Below are 15,000 nucleotides of genomic sequence, written 5' to 3'. Positions count from 1 at the left end.
TAAGGAAGTCGTAGAGGCCTGCTTAGTAGAAGAGGGAATTTTGGCAGAACAAGGTGGTCCTGTTGGTGTTGCGTTCAACCTGAAACAGGACGTGTCCATGGTGGAAGCCAGAGGCGTCTCTGTGGTCGGCTCACGCAAAGAGTCTCGGGTCCTCCAATTACCTGGTGGTGATCCGATGCTGGTTTTGAAACTGAAGGACGTGACGCTGGAAACTCAGAGGCAGGAGCGTGAAATGGAGCTACTGAGGGTGTGCGGGCCCTACAGCTCGAGGTCGTAAAGGCAGATAAGGATGCAACGATCTGGAGGCAGAGCATGGATCCGGAGGGCCTTCATTAACTCATTAACTTTAGAACAAAGCTTTAACTATGATGTTGTGAAAGCTGCAATACTCTAAGTTGGTGCCAGAAGCCTATAGACAGAATTTTCAGTGTTTGAAAAAATCCCCCAGCCAGATACATACAGAATTACTGGAGAATTTGTGTAGTTTGAGTAGAATGTTTGACCAGCTAAAATAGCTGATTTTACTCACAAAGTTTAAAAATCGTCTCCCAGAAGTGGTTGTTGTTTATCTGAATAAGCAGAAAGCAAGCACTGTGACTTCTGCTGCAACTTGGGTGGGCGCATTTGTTCTAACTCACAAAACTGAGTTTACTCCACATACCTATGTGACAATGAATCTGCTCAGTCCTAGTCCCCGCAAAACCCTGAAACCACCACGAGTGTTTTTACCGTCACAAAAAAGGGCACGTCATTGCGTCTTGTCTGACCGTACAGCACAAAGCAGCAAGAACAGCTAAGAAAATAAATGTGATGAGTGATCTACCCTCGGATATGTTTGAATGTGTAGAACCTGCTTTTCAGCCCTTTATTTTCCAAGGTTCTCTCTCACTCACCGAGGATGATGAGGGACAACAGCCAATCACGGGATTAAGGGGTACTGGTGTTGCTGTATCTCTGATATTGGGAAGTGTGCTGCCAATGTCAGCAGACACATACCACATAGTGGTAATGACCAAGACCACTTGAGAGTATGTGGTGTCAGTTCATTGAAGTTCAGTTATCAGAGTGAGAGTTTGTGGTGTGAGTTCATTGAAGTTTGGTCATCAGAGTGTATGAGTCACTGACCACTGTGGATGTGTTATCCCTTACTCTCTGTCCATCCTGAATTTATGATTTAAATTGTGCTATAAGACATTAGTTATAGGTGTAAGGTCTGGGAACCTACCTCTTACACAACCTCCACCTTATCTCTCGTTCTCATTTTTTGAATGGGAGCTCCAGTAGTCTGAACCCTAAACAGTCTGTAGACTGAAGGAGAAAACATAGTTAAATATACCCATGTGTGTCTACATTCCTGAGAGATCATAAGCTACTAATATTACTATCATATGTCATTTAGCGCGACACGAGGCTTTGCCGATGTTTTACCAGATCTGTTGTGCTCACAGGATCTTTTATGTTTTGTGTATGTTCTATGAAAACTAAATTTGGAAATAAAGTAAGAGTCTAACTTCTCTCATCATTATAACACAGGCTAAATACCAGTGTTATCCCACTCCAGAGTGAGATGCCAAAACTATATGTTGCACATCGGAAGGACAGGATGCAGGCACAGGAAGACAAACCCAAAATGCAAGCTAAAAATCAGGTCACAATAATCAGGTCAGACTAATTAAAAGAGCAAACAGACTTAGAAGGGGTTATGCAGAAGATTAGAAGAACAGGCTATATTCAGAAAAGACAAGAGAAACAAAACAAAGATCACTGACAGATCAAGCAGAGCAAGTGAAAACAGCTCAAGTGAAAACAGCTCAAGTGAAAACAGCTCAAGTCAAAACAGCTCAAGTGAAAACAGCTCAAGTCAAAACACTTCAGTTAATGGTAGACTTTGCAACAATAACAGGCACATGAGGGGGAGAAACACATGATGTAATGAGGAACATTAGGGGTGGGGTGTACAGAGCATGAGATGAAGCAGACAACGAACTGAAACCAAGATCAAAACCATATGGCATGGGCATGGGCGTCATGGGATGATGCCCAGAGGGGAAGCCAATACACTGGGTCTTGTGCAAGTGCCACTTGTATCAATCGCTCACATGAGCAATAACTTCTCCTTGATCAAACGAATGATTTAACTTGCCACATTCACCAGTGCTTTCTTGTTTAGTTAGAATTTTCTCATATAGCTCTGAAAAAATTTAGGAGTGGTCCAGACCTGTCTCTTCTTCATTCTTCCTTTGTCTATTTTCCCTTTGAGTTCCTACTGTTTTAGTCATGTACAGTTAAATTCATATCAAACCATACCATCCTTGTATCTGTGACAGTATGGCCCTTATTTCGCAGCAACAACAGAGTTAAATCAACTGCTAGTATTGTTGTAGTGTTTTCATTTATTAATCTCTGAAAGCAGGAAAATCTCATGACCATATGACCTCATGAATAGGAAACTATTCTCGCATGAGGCTTTGTTTCAGTTCTGTCAAATCACAACAGCATTTAAAAAGCAAACAAAATTAGGCAGCATAACCTTATTAAGCAAGAACACAACTTTACAAAAATGACAAAGTGATATAACATTGGCATTAATCTACAACACCATTAACCACAGTGAAAAGCCTTGGAGATCCTTCACTGTGAATGTGCTCCTGGCCTCTAAAGGCACCTCACAAGTTAACTTATATGAGTAAAATAAGAAGATGAAGAAAAACAGAAGAAAAACTCTGTCATCTAGAGCTGTAAGTACAGCAATGTTTTTAAAGAAAGGAAAGCTTTCTGGCTAAACAAATTACCAGTAAGTGCTTTTCTGCAATACCATGATTCAGTCTTCACATATTCGCATGGAAAACACTGACGCCTAGTGGCCAGGAGTACTTCTAGTGGGAGCAATACTTGAAACTCAAAAAAAACCAAAAAAACCCCACGCCTGATAGCACCTTAAACGAAATTATCAAATGTGCATGCACACACACAATAATTCCAGAGTCAACTGTGTGAACTGTAAGCAGAGGAATGTTTAGTATTATTAATTCAAGATTTATAAACTTCCCTATGAAGCATTCCCTGAATTATGTTTATTCAGATTAGATTTATACCAAATCATGGCACATCAGATCATATTTACACACAACAATCAGGAGTTTGTAGTACTTACAATGTAACTGTGGAAATAATGTATATTGGCAAAATGGTATTTTAGAAATATTTACAAATGAATGTAAGGGTAATAATATGGAATTTGTAGACAAAATTGTCTTCCAGGGGAAGTTCATCCCACCACTCTTATGCAGGTCAAGAAAGGGATTGCAGCAGGGAGTTGACATGGGAGAATTTCTGGAGGTTAATAACAAATAAGATAAAATACATACATAAATAAATACACGTATAAATGAATGAAAAATATTCATTGCAAATAGCAGATTAGATATTGCACATTGAAAACTGTATATAGTGAATCAGATATTGCAAATTGGCTAAAATACTGTGGCCCTATGAACAATTAGTGCATTTTAGGAATGTGTGCATGCAAGATACCATTAGACTGTATCATTTGCACAGTGTTTCTATAAATATACTTATATGTACTGTTGTACAGGTCTCAGCTGTCATAGTCAGTGTTTGGGATTGATCAGTTCTCATATGGCTCTGGGGTAGAAGTTGTTCTTATGTCTGTGTATCTATTATATGATGGACCTAAAGCATCTGTCAGAGGCCAGCAGGTCTTTCCAGATGCTTTCCAGGGTGGGATGGGTCTTTCACTATGCTGACTGCTCTCCTGAGGCAGTAAGAGCTAAATAAATCCCCCACAGAGGGATGTGAGCAGCTATTGATCTCTGAAGGACTCACCTGTCCATTGCTGAGCACCTGGTGTACCATGCAGAGGGACAGTACATCAGCACACTCTTGATAGAGCACCTGGAGTACCATGCAGAAATACAGTACATCAGCACACTCTCGATGGAAGAGCTGGCATCAGCAGAGACACATCAGCACACCTGGCAGTTTACTGCAGTGGACAGAGAACTTGAACAACTGGTGCAAAATTACAGATTGGCAGATATAATTGGCTCATGACCCGACCTGCACACATGAACAGATTACAATTGAAATCTACTGTCAGTTCTGTTTGGACATTGTCATCTAAAAATAGTTGAAATGAAGATGTTTAGCCTCTGTGATATGCGGAAAGGAGAAAGTTGTTTGCATGTTTACATTTACAGCATTTAACAGACACTCTTGTCTAGATTGACTTACAATAGTGCTTAGTTTTCTCCAGGGAGGAAACCTTATTCCAGTACACTGGTCTCTGTCAGAGAGAATACACACAAGGAAACACAAACTGTTTTATGTAGACAAGTAAGGAAAGGATTGTTGATTATTTAAGTGTCTTGAAGTGATTATTCAAATTCTGCTTAAAAATGTGGGTCTTTAGTGTAGGTTTGAAGACAGCAAAAAACTCTGATGTACAGACAGGTAGTGGGTTTGGGTGCTGGTACAGAAAAAAGTCTTAAGGTGTGACTTCCTCGTCTCTTAGGCAGCAGTGGTTCAAGTAGATGGGGCACTAGGGGCATGAAGGGTGTGAGATATGGTTCAGGGGCAGACAAGTGCTTACAGTTATGAGGGACTAGGTCCAGTTTTGGCTTTGTAGGCAAGTGTTAGGATTTTAAATATAATGTGTGGAAACGGTGGATACAGGGAACGGTGATGTGTTTTTTCAGCTGCAAGGGTCTAATGGAATGTACAGGGAGTCCTGCAAAGAGAGAGATTCAGTAATCCAGTGTTGAGATAACAGGGGGTATAAGGTTGATATGAGACAGAGCAAAGGTTGAGCACTGGTAACATTAAACCAGCAGATGGGACTGGGGAGAGGAAGCCAGGTACTGATACTGAGCCAGGTACTGATACTGAGCTTGGTACTGATACTGAGCCAGGTACTGATACTGAGCTAGGTACTGATACTGTACTGATACTGAGGCCAGGTACTGATACTGTACTGATACTGAGCCAGGTACTGATACTGAGCCAGGAACTGATACTGTACTGATACTGAGCCAGGTACTGATACTGTACTGACACTGAGCCAGGTACTGATACTGAGCCAGGTATTGATATTGTACTGATACTTAGTCAGGTACTCATGCTGTACTGATATTATCATGAGTGTCTCTGCTGGTCTTCTCCATTTATACAACTGAGATATGAAACTGCTCCAGTATGCTGATGTCAGGGCCCAGATAAGGTTTAACTTTATTATCCACCATGGTGGAGATTTGTGTTTGACTCCTTCATTTAAACACAGTATGATAAAATGATAAATAAAATGCAAAACAAACAAAACACGTAGTATTTAATAGTAATAAATGGAAGACCAGCAGGCTATGATCCTTACTATAATCATTCTAGTTAAAGGGGCTACAGATAATTATTCAATGCTAAAACAAACCGAGATAAATGACAATTGCGAAATGCTTTGGTTGTTCCACATTCTCTTCTTGTTTGTTGAGTGTTAGTAGCATAACACCACTGATCTTGTACACTTTCCTCTCTATGACAAGCTTCTTTGTTTTTAATACATTTATCTGTAGTTGACACCAGTCTGACACCAGTTTTCAAGTGCAGTGATATGATCAAGATAGGCATATTCCAAATACAATTAATTATTGTGAAAAAGGCCAGTAACTAATGAATCAATGCTTGTGGATTGCAGTTCTCAAATAGTGTCACACATTTTCATATATAGATTTGGTCATTATACTTATATAGACTTGGCTATATAGTTTTTTTTTTTGTTATTCAATCATTCTTTCTTGCTTTAGCCTTGTTCATGGGGTCCCTGTCCTATTTAAAGATTCTCCCAAGCTGAAGCAGATTTTTTATCACTGTCTATTTGGCAGCATCTATTCATCCTTCAGTTTTAACAAGCTGACCAGTTACATGTTAAAAATTAAAATTTATGTCAGAGTTTAAAAAATGATATATGGATTAAGATCAAATACACCATGACCCACTGAACAAATTTTATTAGCATTATTAATGTCATTCTTCTTTTTTTTTATTATTCAGTTGTAGACTTGCCCCAAGCTGTTAGAGGACAGGATCACAAAGGCACTGTTCACTGCTGTGTGTGCTGAGCTCGTAAAAACACAAAAATGCTGCATTGCAACTTTACACAAACACAGTCTGTATCCTCACTAGCAAACTAGTTCTGTTAGACTCCCCAGCCTACTGCTCTGCCCTGCTATTTGCCAATTACTTATTTCCCAACTAATTATTTCCCAATTAACACTCTAACAGTTAAGTACATTGAGTCAACATACACACCATTGAGATTCAGCCCCATTAGAATGTTTTAGTACAAAACCTTTCATAATGCACATTGGGCTTCAGCAAAAGAACATGTGATGTAAGTGTAGAGATGTACTACAGGGCCTTTTTTTCAGAGTTAATTGATTTATCTTCTCTTGACCATCAGGAAAGCCTTTCTTTTAAAATATGTAAAAATATTTTTAACCCAAAATAAAAAATGAAAAAGGCCACTGCTGTGTGAGTCTGTGTGTGTGTGTGTGTGTGTGATGTACCAAACAATGTTCAGGATGGACTCTAGTCAAGGGTGAGACTAAAGAGGTTCTCATCTGTTAAAAGATGAGCACAAGCTGAAGCAGCCAATAGGGGACGAGCTGTGTGGTGGATTGGTCTATTAGAGAGGGGAGGAGGGGAGGGGAGGGGAGGAGGAGGGCTTAAGCGGCAAACAAGAAAGCGAGACAGAAAAGGGGGCGTGGCAACAGTGCGTCTGACAGCGTTCTTTTACCGCAGCGGAGAGAGGCAGAATGACCGGAACATAAAGGACCGAGTCTGTACTCCAAACACAAGCCAAGACGAGAGAAAGAAAATCATTTATACCTCACATTTCTTCACACAAATCCTTCTCTTGCATCAGCTTGCTCTCACTTCATCCTCCTCTGTTTGTCCTCGGTCTTTCAATCCTCCCTTAGTCTCTCTCTCTCTCTCTCTCTCTCTCTCTCTCTCTCTCTCTCTCTCTCTCTCTCTCTCTCTCGGCCTCATTTTCTATTGCGACTATGGAAACCGGGAGCCCGCGAAAAATTCAGTTTACTGTCCCTCTCCTGGACTCTCATTTGGACCCGGCAGCAGCTGAGCAGGTAAGTTCATCTGTGTGTGTCTGCATGAATCATGAGATTTCTAAAGGAGAGTGCTGAAAAAAATCTTTTAGCGCTGACAGAACAGCAGCTGATGATGACGTTTCCTTGCATTTATGTATTGCTTAAATGAACAAATGGATACAAAATTAAATAATTAGTTTGAATTGGATGTAAAATGTAAAGGCTACGTGGCAGCTGTGTCTCTCTGTCTATCTCTCTCCTTCTCAGTCTCTTTCTCCCTCTCCTGCAAAAAGCGCAATTTTTTTTTTAATGGAGATGTTTCTATTTTAAGGCTATGCACAACTAAACACGTCTTTCCAGCTCTGTGCATTTGTGATGGTGAGCTGTATGTCGTTTCTGATTTATGTCTTTTCTGTCCTATAAAATATAAATATAATTTCTTAATTCTCAATAAATATCTAATATCTAGTATAGAATATTTCACAGTAAATTCGGCTGTTTTATTCTGCATTCAAAATGAATGCTTTTGTGTAGTATGACATTATTATATAAAGCAGTTCAGTTTTACTTTATATAATGACTAATACAACATTTTCTTTTAGCTGCTTCCATTATGTGTAACAACAACAATAGCAACAACAACAACAACAACAACAACAACAACAACAATAATAATAATAGTCTATAATTATGGACCTCTTTTCAGCTTGCATTGCTTTTCTTCTATAGAATATGATTCCAAAGTTTAATCCACCAACTATATTTATACACAATCCAATGGATTGCTTTGGAAAGCTGTAGCATAAAAGAAATACCTTTGTAATATATTCTTTGTTTCTTTCTTTCATTTTTAAGGAAAGAGAAAAGTTGACAAAAGCAGTTTTTTGGCAGCTGGCGCTTGTTGGAATATGCATCGATAAATGGCTTTTTAAATCAGTTGCCATGAGGGGCTTGTGTAGGTGTCATACAGTCTTCTCAATACCTTTAGTAAAGTGTTACTGCAAATGACATATCCAAGGGTACGGAGCATATAAAGGGAGCAAGCAAGAACTTGTCCTTGAGTTTACCATGTTTTACAATTCTAGCATACATATGGACACATGTACAGATAAAGCGGTTGCATAGTTGATTATTACTTGCTCAATTCATTCTTACTTCCTTGTAAAAACATAAACAGATTTAGAAATTATATACAAAGATGAAATTGGATGAAATGTGACGGCATTGCCATCTGATTAAGACATGTATAAAGTGTAAAAAGACTTGAAGGGTCAATGATTTTCCTAGAGAAATGAGGATATTAATGAGAGAAACTAGACATGTTAAAAGAGGGAGCAAGTGAGTATCTTTCACAAGCTTAATAGCCTAGACGGTAACCCTAACCCTAACCCTAACAGCCTAGGCAGTAACCCTAACCCTAACCCTAACCCTAACAGCCTAGACACTAACCCTAACCCTAACCCTAACCCTAACAGCCTAGAGACTAACCCTAACACTAAACCCTAACCCTAACAGCCTAGGCAGTAACCCTAACCCTAACCCTAACCCTAACAGCCTAGACACTAACCCTAACCCTAACCCTAACAGCCTAGACACTAACCCTAACACTAACCCTAACCCTAACCCTAACAGCCTAGACACTAACCCTAACCCTAACCCTAACAGCCTAGGCAGTAACCCTAACCCTAACAGCCTAGGCAGTAACCCTAACCCTAACAGCCTAGGCAGTAACCATAAACCTAACCCTAATAGCCTAAGCAGCAACCCTAACTGTAACCCTAATAGCCTAGCCAGTAAAACTGTCCTGAATCCTGGTGGTCTTGGATCTCAAATGTAATAGTTATGGTACCATTTAATAGTTGGCAGTAGTGTGTCAGTTGATTGGGAATGTCTACGATCTTTAATAATATTGTGTGCTCTTCTGTGAACTGTTGTGTGAGAAATAGCCAGCCTGGTGATGGGTTAGGGTTAGGGTTAATTAGGGTTAGGGTTAGGGTTAGTCTTCACCGGTGTGAACACCATGAGATGTTGAAGCTTAGGGTTAGGTTTACGGCTAGTGAGAGTTAGTTAGGGTTAGGGTTAGTCTTCGCCGGTGTGAAAACCATGAGACGTTGAAGGTGCTTATCATCTCCACGCCTGAATTACAACCATACAGCAGTATGTTTTGTATTCTTTCTTACATCCACAATCATTTATCTTGTTTTGCTATTCTTACAGCGTTTCACTAAGTCTGCTGCTTAGTCCAGCTGGTACTCTGTAGTTAGTACTCTGATCCAGAGTAATCAGAGCCTATTCGCCACACTGGTCTCCCTGCAGCTCAACAGATTCCTGGTGTTCAGTCTTTGTTCAGTATTCTGGTGAAAGACAGGGCTGGTATTTCTGGTAGAGACCTCAGGCACTGTCTGTCTGGTCCCTCTCTCCTGCCCCTTGAGCTTTTCTGTAGCCTTTATTTGTTCATTTCCCTCATGAATTCCCTCAGCTCCTCTCCAGAGTTCCCTCAGCTCCTCTCCAGAGTTCCCTCAGCTCCTCTCCAGAGTTCCCTCAGCTCCTCTCCAGTGTTCCCTCAGCTCCTCTCCAGAGTTCCCTCAGCTCCTCTCCAGAGTTCCCTCAGCTCCTCTCCAGTGTTCCCTCAGCCCCTCTCCAGAGTTCCCTCAGCTCCTCTCCAGAGTTCCCTCAGCTCCTCTCCAGAGTTCCCTCAGCTCCTCTCCAGAGTTCCCTTAGCCACTGTCCAGAGTTCCCTCATCCCTCTGGCTTATCTTGCCTCTCTTTTTTCTTTCGGTCAGTTTTTGTTTTGTAAAACATGTTATAATGATATTTAATCTTGTTTAGTTTAAATCAGTGCTCAATCTTTAACATAATAAAATAATATGTTTTGATCGTATTTCCTTGTTATGTCAATGCTGTGAATTTCATACAATATAAACTGAATAGTCTTGTTCTACTAAAGTAAAGCTAGTGCTTCTCTTATTGATCAGGCTTCACTATCATGTAGCTGAGAAATAGACCTCAGTTCATAGAGGTCTGCCATCCTGTAAACTAATCTCCTGCATGCCAAAACATTGTTCTTTGCAATTGTTAGTTTTAGCCACAGCTAACAATAAATGTTAAACCTGAAGTCTCTGGGATCTCTTGTTTATACATATTTTAACATAGGGGAGGAAGTCCTCAAATGTTACACTTGGAAAAATAAGATACTTAAATGTAGGCAATGGTTGATAAGTTAAAATGTGACTATTGAAAAAAAAAAATCTCACAAATATGTGTGTTAATTTGTTAATAGCCCCCATATTTGCAAGTTCTAAGCACCAAGAATCTGGAGAACATAGACGAGTTTTTTTTTTTTACTCGTAGCTTATTCGATATCTAGCGACCTACTACACAGAGGCACTGAAACCTCTCATGCATCCATAATTTTCAACAGTGGATTTCAATCAATGAGCAGAAATTTTTTTTTTAGGAAGTTCAACAAAAACAGAACAGAAGTAATAGTGAAAGGAACAGGCAGGACTAGGGACAAGAATGTTGTGTTAATAAAACCAAAACTTTGCAAACACTAATGGGAACACTTAGAAGTTAGAAGTATATAGATTAACAAGGGCTGAAACAGCCACAGGGAAATAATGTTAAGGAGCATGGAGCACAGAGAGTGCAGAGGTAAAAAAACACACACAGAAACCAGACAGCACAGGCAGGCACTACACTAGGACTTCTCTCTACAAACCATTGAACCCAAGTGCATAATTCACAGAAATTTTATAAACAAATCAGCGCTTGTAAAATCATTCCAACTATGAACAATAGCTAAATAGCTAATAGCTAATTAAAAATCCCTTCTCTCCTCCAAAGACCTTGAAACATTTATTCATGCATTAATTCAGTCCCACCTGGACTACTGTAATTTACTGTATAAGAGGGCTACACAGTCACATCTCTACATTTCAAAATGCTGAAGCCAGTTCTTCAGCAATTCGTGGAAGAGAGATCATATTTCCTCCATACTTGCTTCAGTTTAGAATTGATTATAAGGTTATTTTTAAGGTTTGCTTTAAGGTTTGTTTTTAAAGCTCATGGGTTAACACAACCCTACACCTCTGATCTTCAATAACACACAACAGTCTGGTTTCTTAGATCTTCTAAACAATTGCTCTTGTCTGCGCCATGATTCTTGCTAAAGATGAAAGTAGATCCTATCTTCTCTGTGGCTGCTCCCAGACTAAAACATTTTAAATCTGTTAATTAGACCCCCTGTCATTACTTTTACATTTCAGCTTAAAACATCAGCTCATTTTGTTTATGTTTTGTCTGAGTGCAGTGCTGTTTTTGAGTTTGAAATTTTAGTAGCTTTGCATTTGTTTTACTTTTTTAACTGGATGTAAAGCTCTTTGTTCAACTTTGGTTCTTTTTAAATGTGCTATATAAACAAACACAACTAAATGACTATAAATCTTTTTGTCGAGTGTTTATATTAAGCATTCCCAAAATGTCACATAGTAAACAGAATATGTGTTTTTGAAAAACTCATTCGTCAAATATCAAGACATCAAATCCATACACTGATCACATGTCTGCTGTTCTCTGTTGTATAGATCAGGAGAAGGCGGCCAACTCCTGCAACGCTGGTAGCCTCCAGTGACCAGTCCTCTCCAGGTAAACCACAGGTTCTTTCCATTTAGAGTCACCAGATATTATTTGATGTGTCCTTTATGGTAGATCATCAAGTGTGTAATTCTCTATATATTTACATACACTGATAAGTATCTGTGGATATTCGCCTGGATTCCTCCTGGAATTTTGAGTATATCAGCAAAGTCAGGAGTTCTGCTTTATAAGTCAGGACTCAGGAGTGTTGCTTTTTGAGTCAGGAGTCAATAGTGTGGCTTCATAATTCAGGATTTAGTAGTGCTGCTTTATGAGTCAGGAGTCAGGAGTACTGCTTTGTGAGACAGGAATCAGGAGTCAGGAGTACTACATTATGAGTCAGGAGTCAGGAGTACTGCTTTATGAGTCAGGAGTCAGGAGTCACAGCCCAGTTATTTTCTCTTTCTCCTTCCTTTCTCATTTCTGTATGGTGGGATGTGTAAGATGTCCTACAGGGATTAAAGGAGCTGACGGCAGTCTTGTTCTGTTTTATTTGTATTTTTTTAAAACTGACTGTGTAATTTTTTTTAAACTGACTGTGTAATTGAGAAAATTCCTAAAGCAGTGTTATATCATTCATATCTAAGATTAATTATCTGTATGATGATAAGTTTTAGTTTTGACAACATTTACTTTATTCTTTTTCATATGGAACAAAATTGTAAATATTACATCTATTTGATAGAAATGTAATTTATTGTCATTCATGATATAAGAATCATTGAGCATATGCAGTTACATTTTATTCATTTCCATCTCCATACCTATCACATACACTGGTATTATTTGATTAGTTCTTAAAACCCAATATTTATTTTTAATAATACATGATGAATCCCAGAATCCACATTATTGCAGCATTCTTTTTGTTTTGCCATGAGCATGAAGAGTATGAATTAATTAGTATCAGATTCCAACCAGAAAGATTAATCAAGGCACACTTATCCTGCTGAACCTGCAATACCTTCAACCAAAGTACAGCACAGCACAGGATTCTGGGGCTCCAAGATCCTGAGTGGAGGAGTAACCCACTGGATTACCAATCCATGTGGCAGGATGCTGGAGTTAAGGAGATCCCATACTTAAATTCAGCGTAAAAAAAAAAGCATACAGTTACATCGGCTCTTTGAGTCAGGGATAGATGATTACCACCCAAGTGTGCTTGCAAACCGTCAGGATCTCTGGACCCAACCTTTCTCTCTAAGAGGGCAGTCAGGACTATTTTCCACCAGGGTTTCAGGGGGTTAAGTTGGTAAATCTGGAGTGCATTGTCCTGTCCATTTTTCAGACCTCATTTTCGACCTTCCCCACCTGCCGTGTGACCTCAAGGGTCCTTGCTACTTGGCCAGTAATTTGAGGTGCTCTCGGTATCATAAGGAGATGAACTAATTAGCACCCTGAGCATGATGCACAACACCTACGCACATCTCCTCAGATGCCAGGCCAGTAAAAGTGGCCCTTGAGGCTTAATGTTTTATTTTGTGCTAGGTGACTGGCCAGGGGGCTGTGAGCCATGTGGAACAGCTTTCCATGTGGCTGTGTGGCACAAAATCCTGAGAGCTCACTTCCTCTGTTTGAATGTTGCTTGTCACTTTACACAAATGGTCATTAATAAGTGAGAAATGGGGGTAGCACAGTGGCACGTATCGGTCAACTCTCTGTCTGTCAGTTACACTGACCTACCAGTGCGTCCACCATGGGTCGAACTGTCTGGTCTTGACATACAGTTTCCCTTTCAATGTTGTTCTCCAGAGAACCAGAATCCCCCGGGGCATTCTCGGGTTAGTCCAGCTGCTTGGAGGTCAGCAGGTGGTTCAGAGGCAGCAGTCGTAGGTGGTTGTTGTGGCGCTGCCTCGAGACTTGGTGATCCTCAGCCTGATCCGTAGTGAGAGCTTCAGAGTGCTCGTGGTGCAGGTCAATGAGCTCTTGATGTTATGCAAGCAGCATGCTGACTAATGACTTGATTACTTCACTTGCTGGGAAGACCTCCCTTTATCCCCTGTGTTTCAGTACCACTGTGATACTGGCTGTATGGAAGGAAGGGTCAGAGGCAGGATTGGGGAGAGAGAGCAGTAGTGAATTTAATTTATTGCAAAAGAACAAGACAATGAACTGAAACAAAGAGGAAAAAGCACCATCGTAATTATATCTTCTCAAAACATATCTTGTCACCAAACACACACAGTCCCAAGCTCGCTCAGTGCCTGGGTTCTCTCTCTCTCTCTCTCTACATCAGGTAGCCTACTGAAAGAGGAACAGTGTTTAAATAGGTGATCCAGAATTAGGTGCTGATGTGCCCAATTTCAATCAGCTACTGAATTACTGACAGACGCTCTGTCCTGCAGACGATGCTCCACCATGTCTCCAAAGCTGCTACAATGAGATTATAAGGTCATTTGGTAGAAGAAAATTGATAGAAAAGATAGTGTGGAATAGGGGAGAATGGGGGTTACAGCATGCTGGGCTCTAGTGGCTCAGGGGGCAGACTGAGATTGATGTGCAACAGATATCAGATTAGACTTTGCATGTTCACTGATTATTTCATGCATGTTATTCCTTCTATGACTCATCAATAGGGTAGAATGAGGGAGTTACTGGCATGCTGGGATCTGGCTTGTTTTCCAAACAGTCATTTCTGCTAAAGCAAGGACCCAGTATGTGTAAAAACTGTCCATCAGTGCTCTGTTGCCGGCTGCTGTTGCCAGCGGCTGTGCTCTGTGTTGCTGTAACTGTGCGGGCTGTACGCTGTGTTGTTTTAACTGTGCGGGCTGTGCTCTGTGTTGCTGTAAGTGCGGGCTGTACTCTGTGTTGTTGTAACTGTGCGGGCTGTGCTCTATGTTGCTGTAACTGTACAGGCTGTGCTCTGTGTTGTTGTAACTGTGCGGGCTGTGCTCTGTGTTGCTGTAACTGTGTGGGCTGTACTCTGTGTTGTTGTAACTGTGCGGGCTGTGCTCTATGTTGCTGTAACTGTACAGGCTGTGCTCTGTGTTGCTGTAACTGTGCGGGCTGTGCTCTGTGTTGCTGTAACTGTGCAGGCTGTGCTCTGTGTTTCTGTAACTGTGCGGGCTGTGCTCTGTGTTGTTGTAACTGTGTCGGGCTGTGCTCTATGTTGCTGTAACTGTGCAGACTGTTCTCTGTGTTGCTATAACTGTACAGACTGTGCTCTGTGTTTCTGTAACTGTACGGACTGTGCTCTGTGTTGCTGTAACTGCGGGCTGTACTCTGTGTTGTTGTAACTGTGCGG

At 40.5% G+C, this 15,000-nt stretch overlaps 1 protein-coding gene across 1 annotated transcript in view; it reads left to right on the top strand.

Annotated features, from left to right (window-relative positions):
- The first annotated feature begins 6,784 nt into the window (after nt 1-6,784).
- Nucleotides 6,785-15,000, top strand: part of LOC113581438 (protein phosphatase 1 regulatory subunit 1A) — a 23,260-nt gene continuing 15,044 nt past the window's right edge. The window contains exons 1-2 of the mRNA XM_027016586.2: nt 6,785-7,157; nt 11,705-11,765. Coding sequence (XP_026872387.1) covers nt 7,077-7,157; nt 11,705-11,765 — 142 coding nt within the window. The 5' untranslated portion in view covers nt 6,785-7,076. The remainder of the gene's footprint in view (nt 7,158-11,704; nt 11,766-15,000) is intronic.

This window comes from Electrophorus electricus, chromosome 20, assembly GCF_013358815.1.
Source record: "Electrophorus electricus isolate fEleEle1 chromosome 20, fEleEle1.pri, whole genome shotgun sequence".
Classification (NCBI taxonomy): domain Eukaryota; kingdom Metazoa; phylum Chordata; class Actinopteri; order Gymnotiformes; family Gymnotidae; genus Electrophorus; species Electrophorus electricus.
Note: the sequence above shows the minus strand (reverse complement) of the source record. Positions and strands in the feature narration are given on the sequence as shown.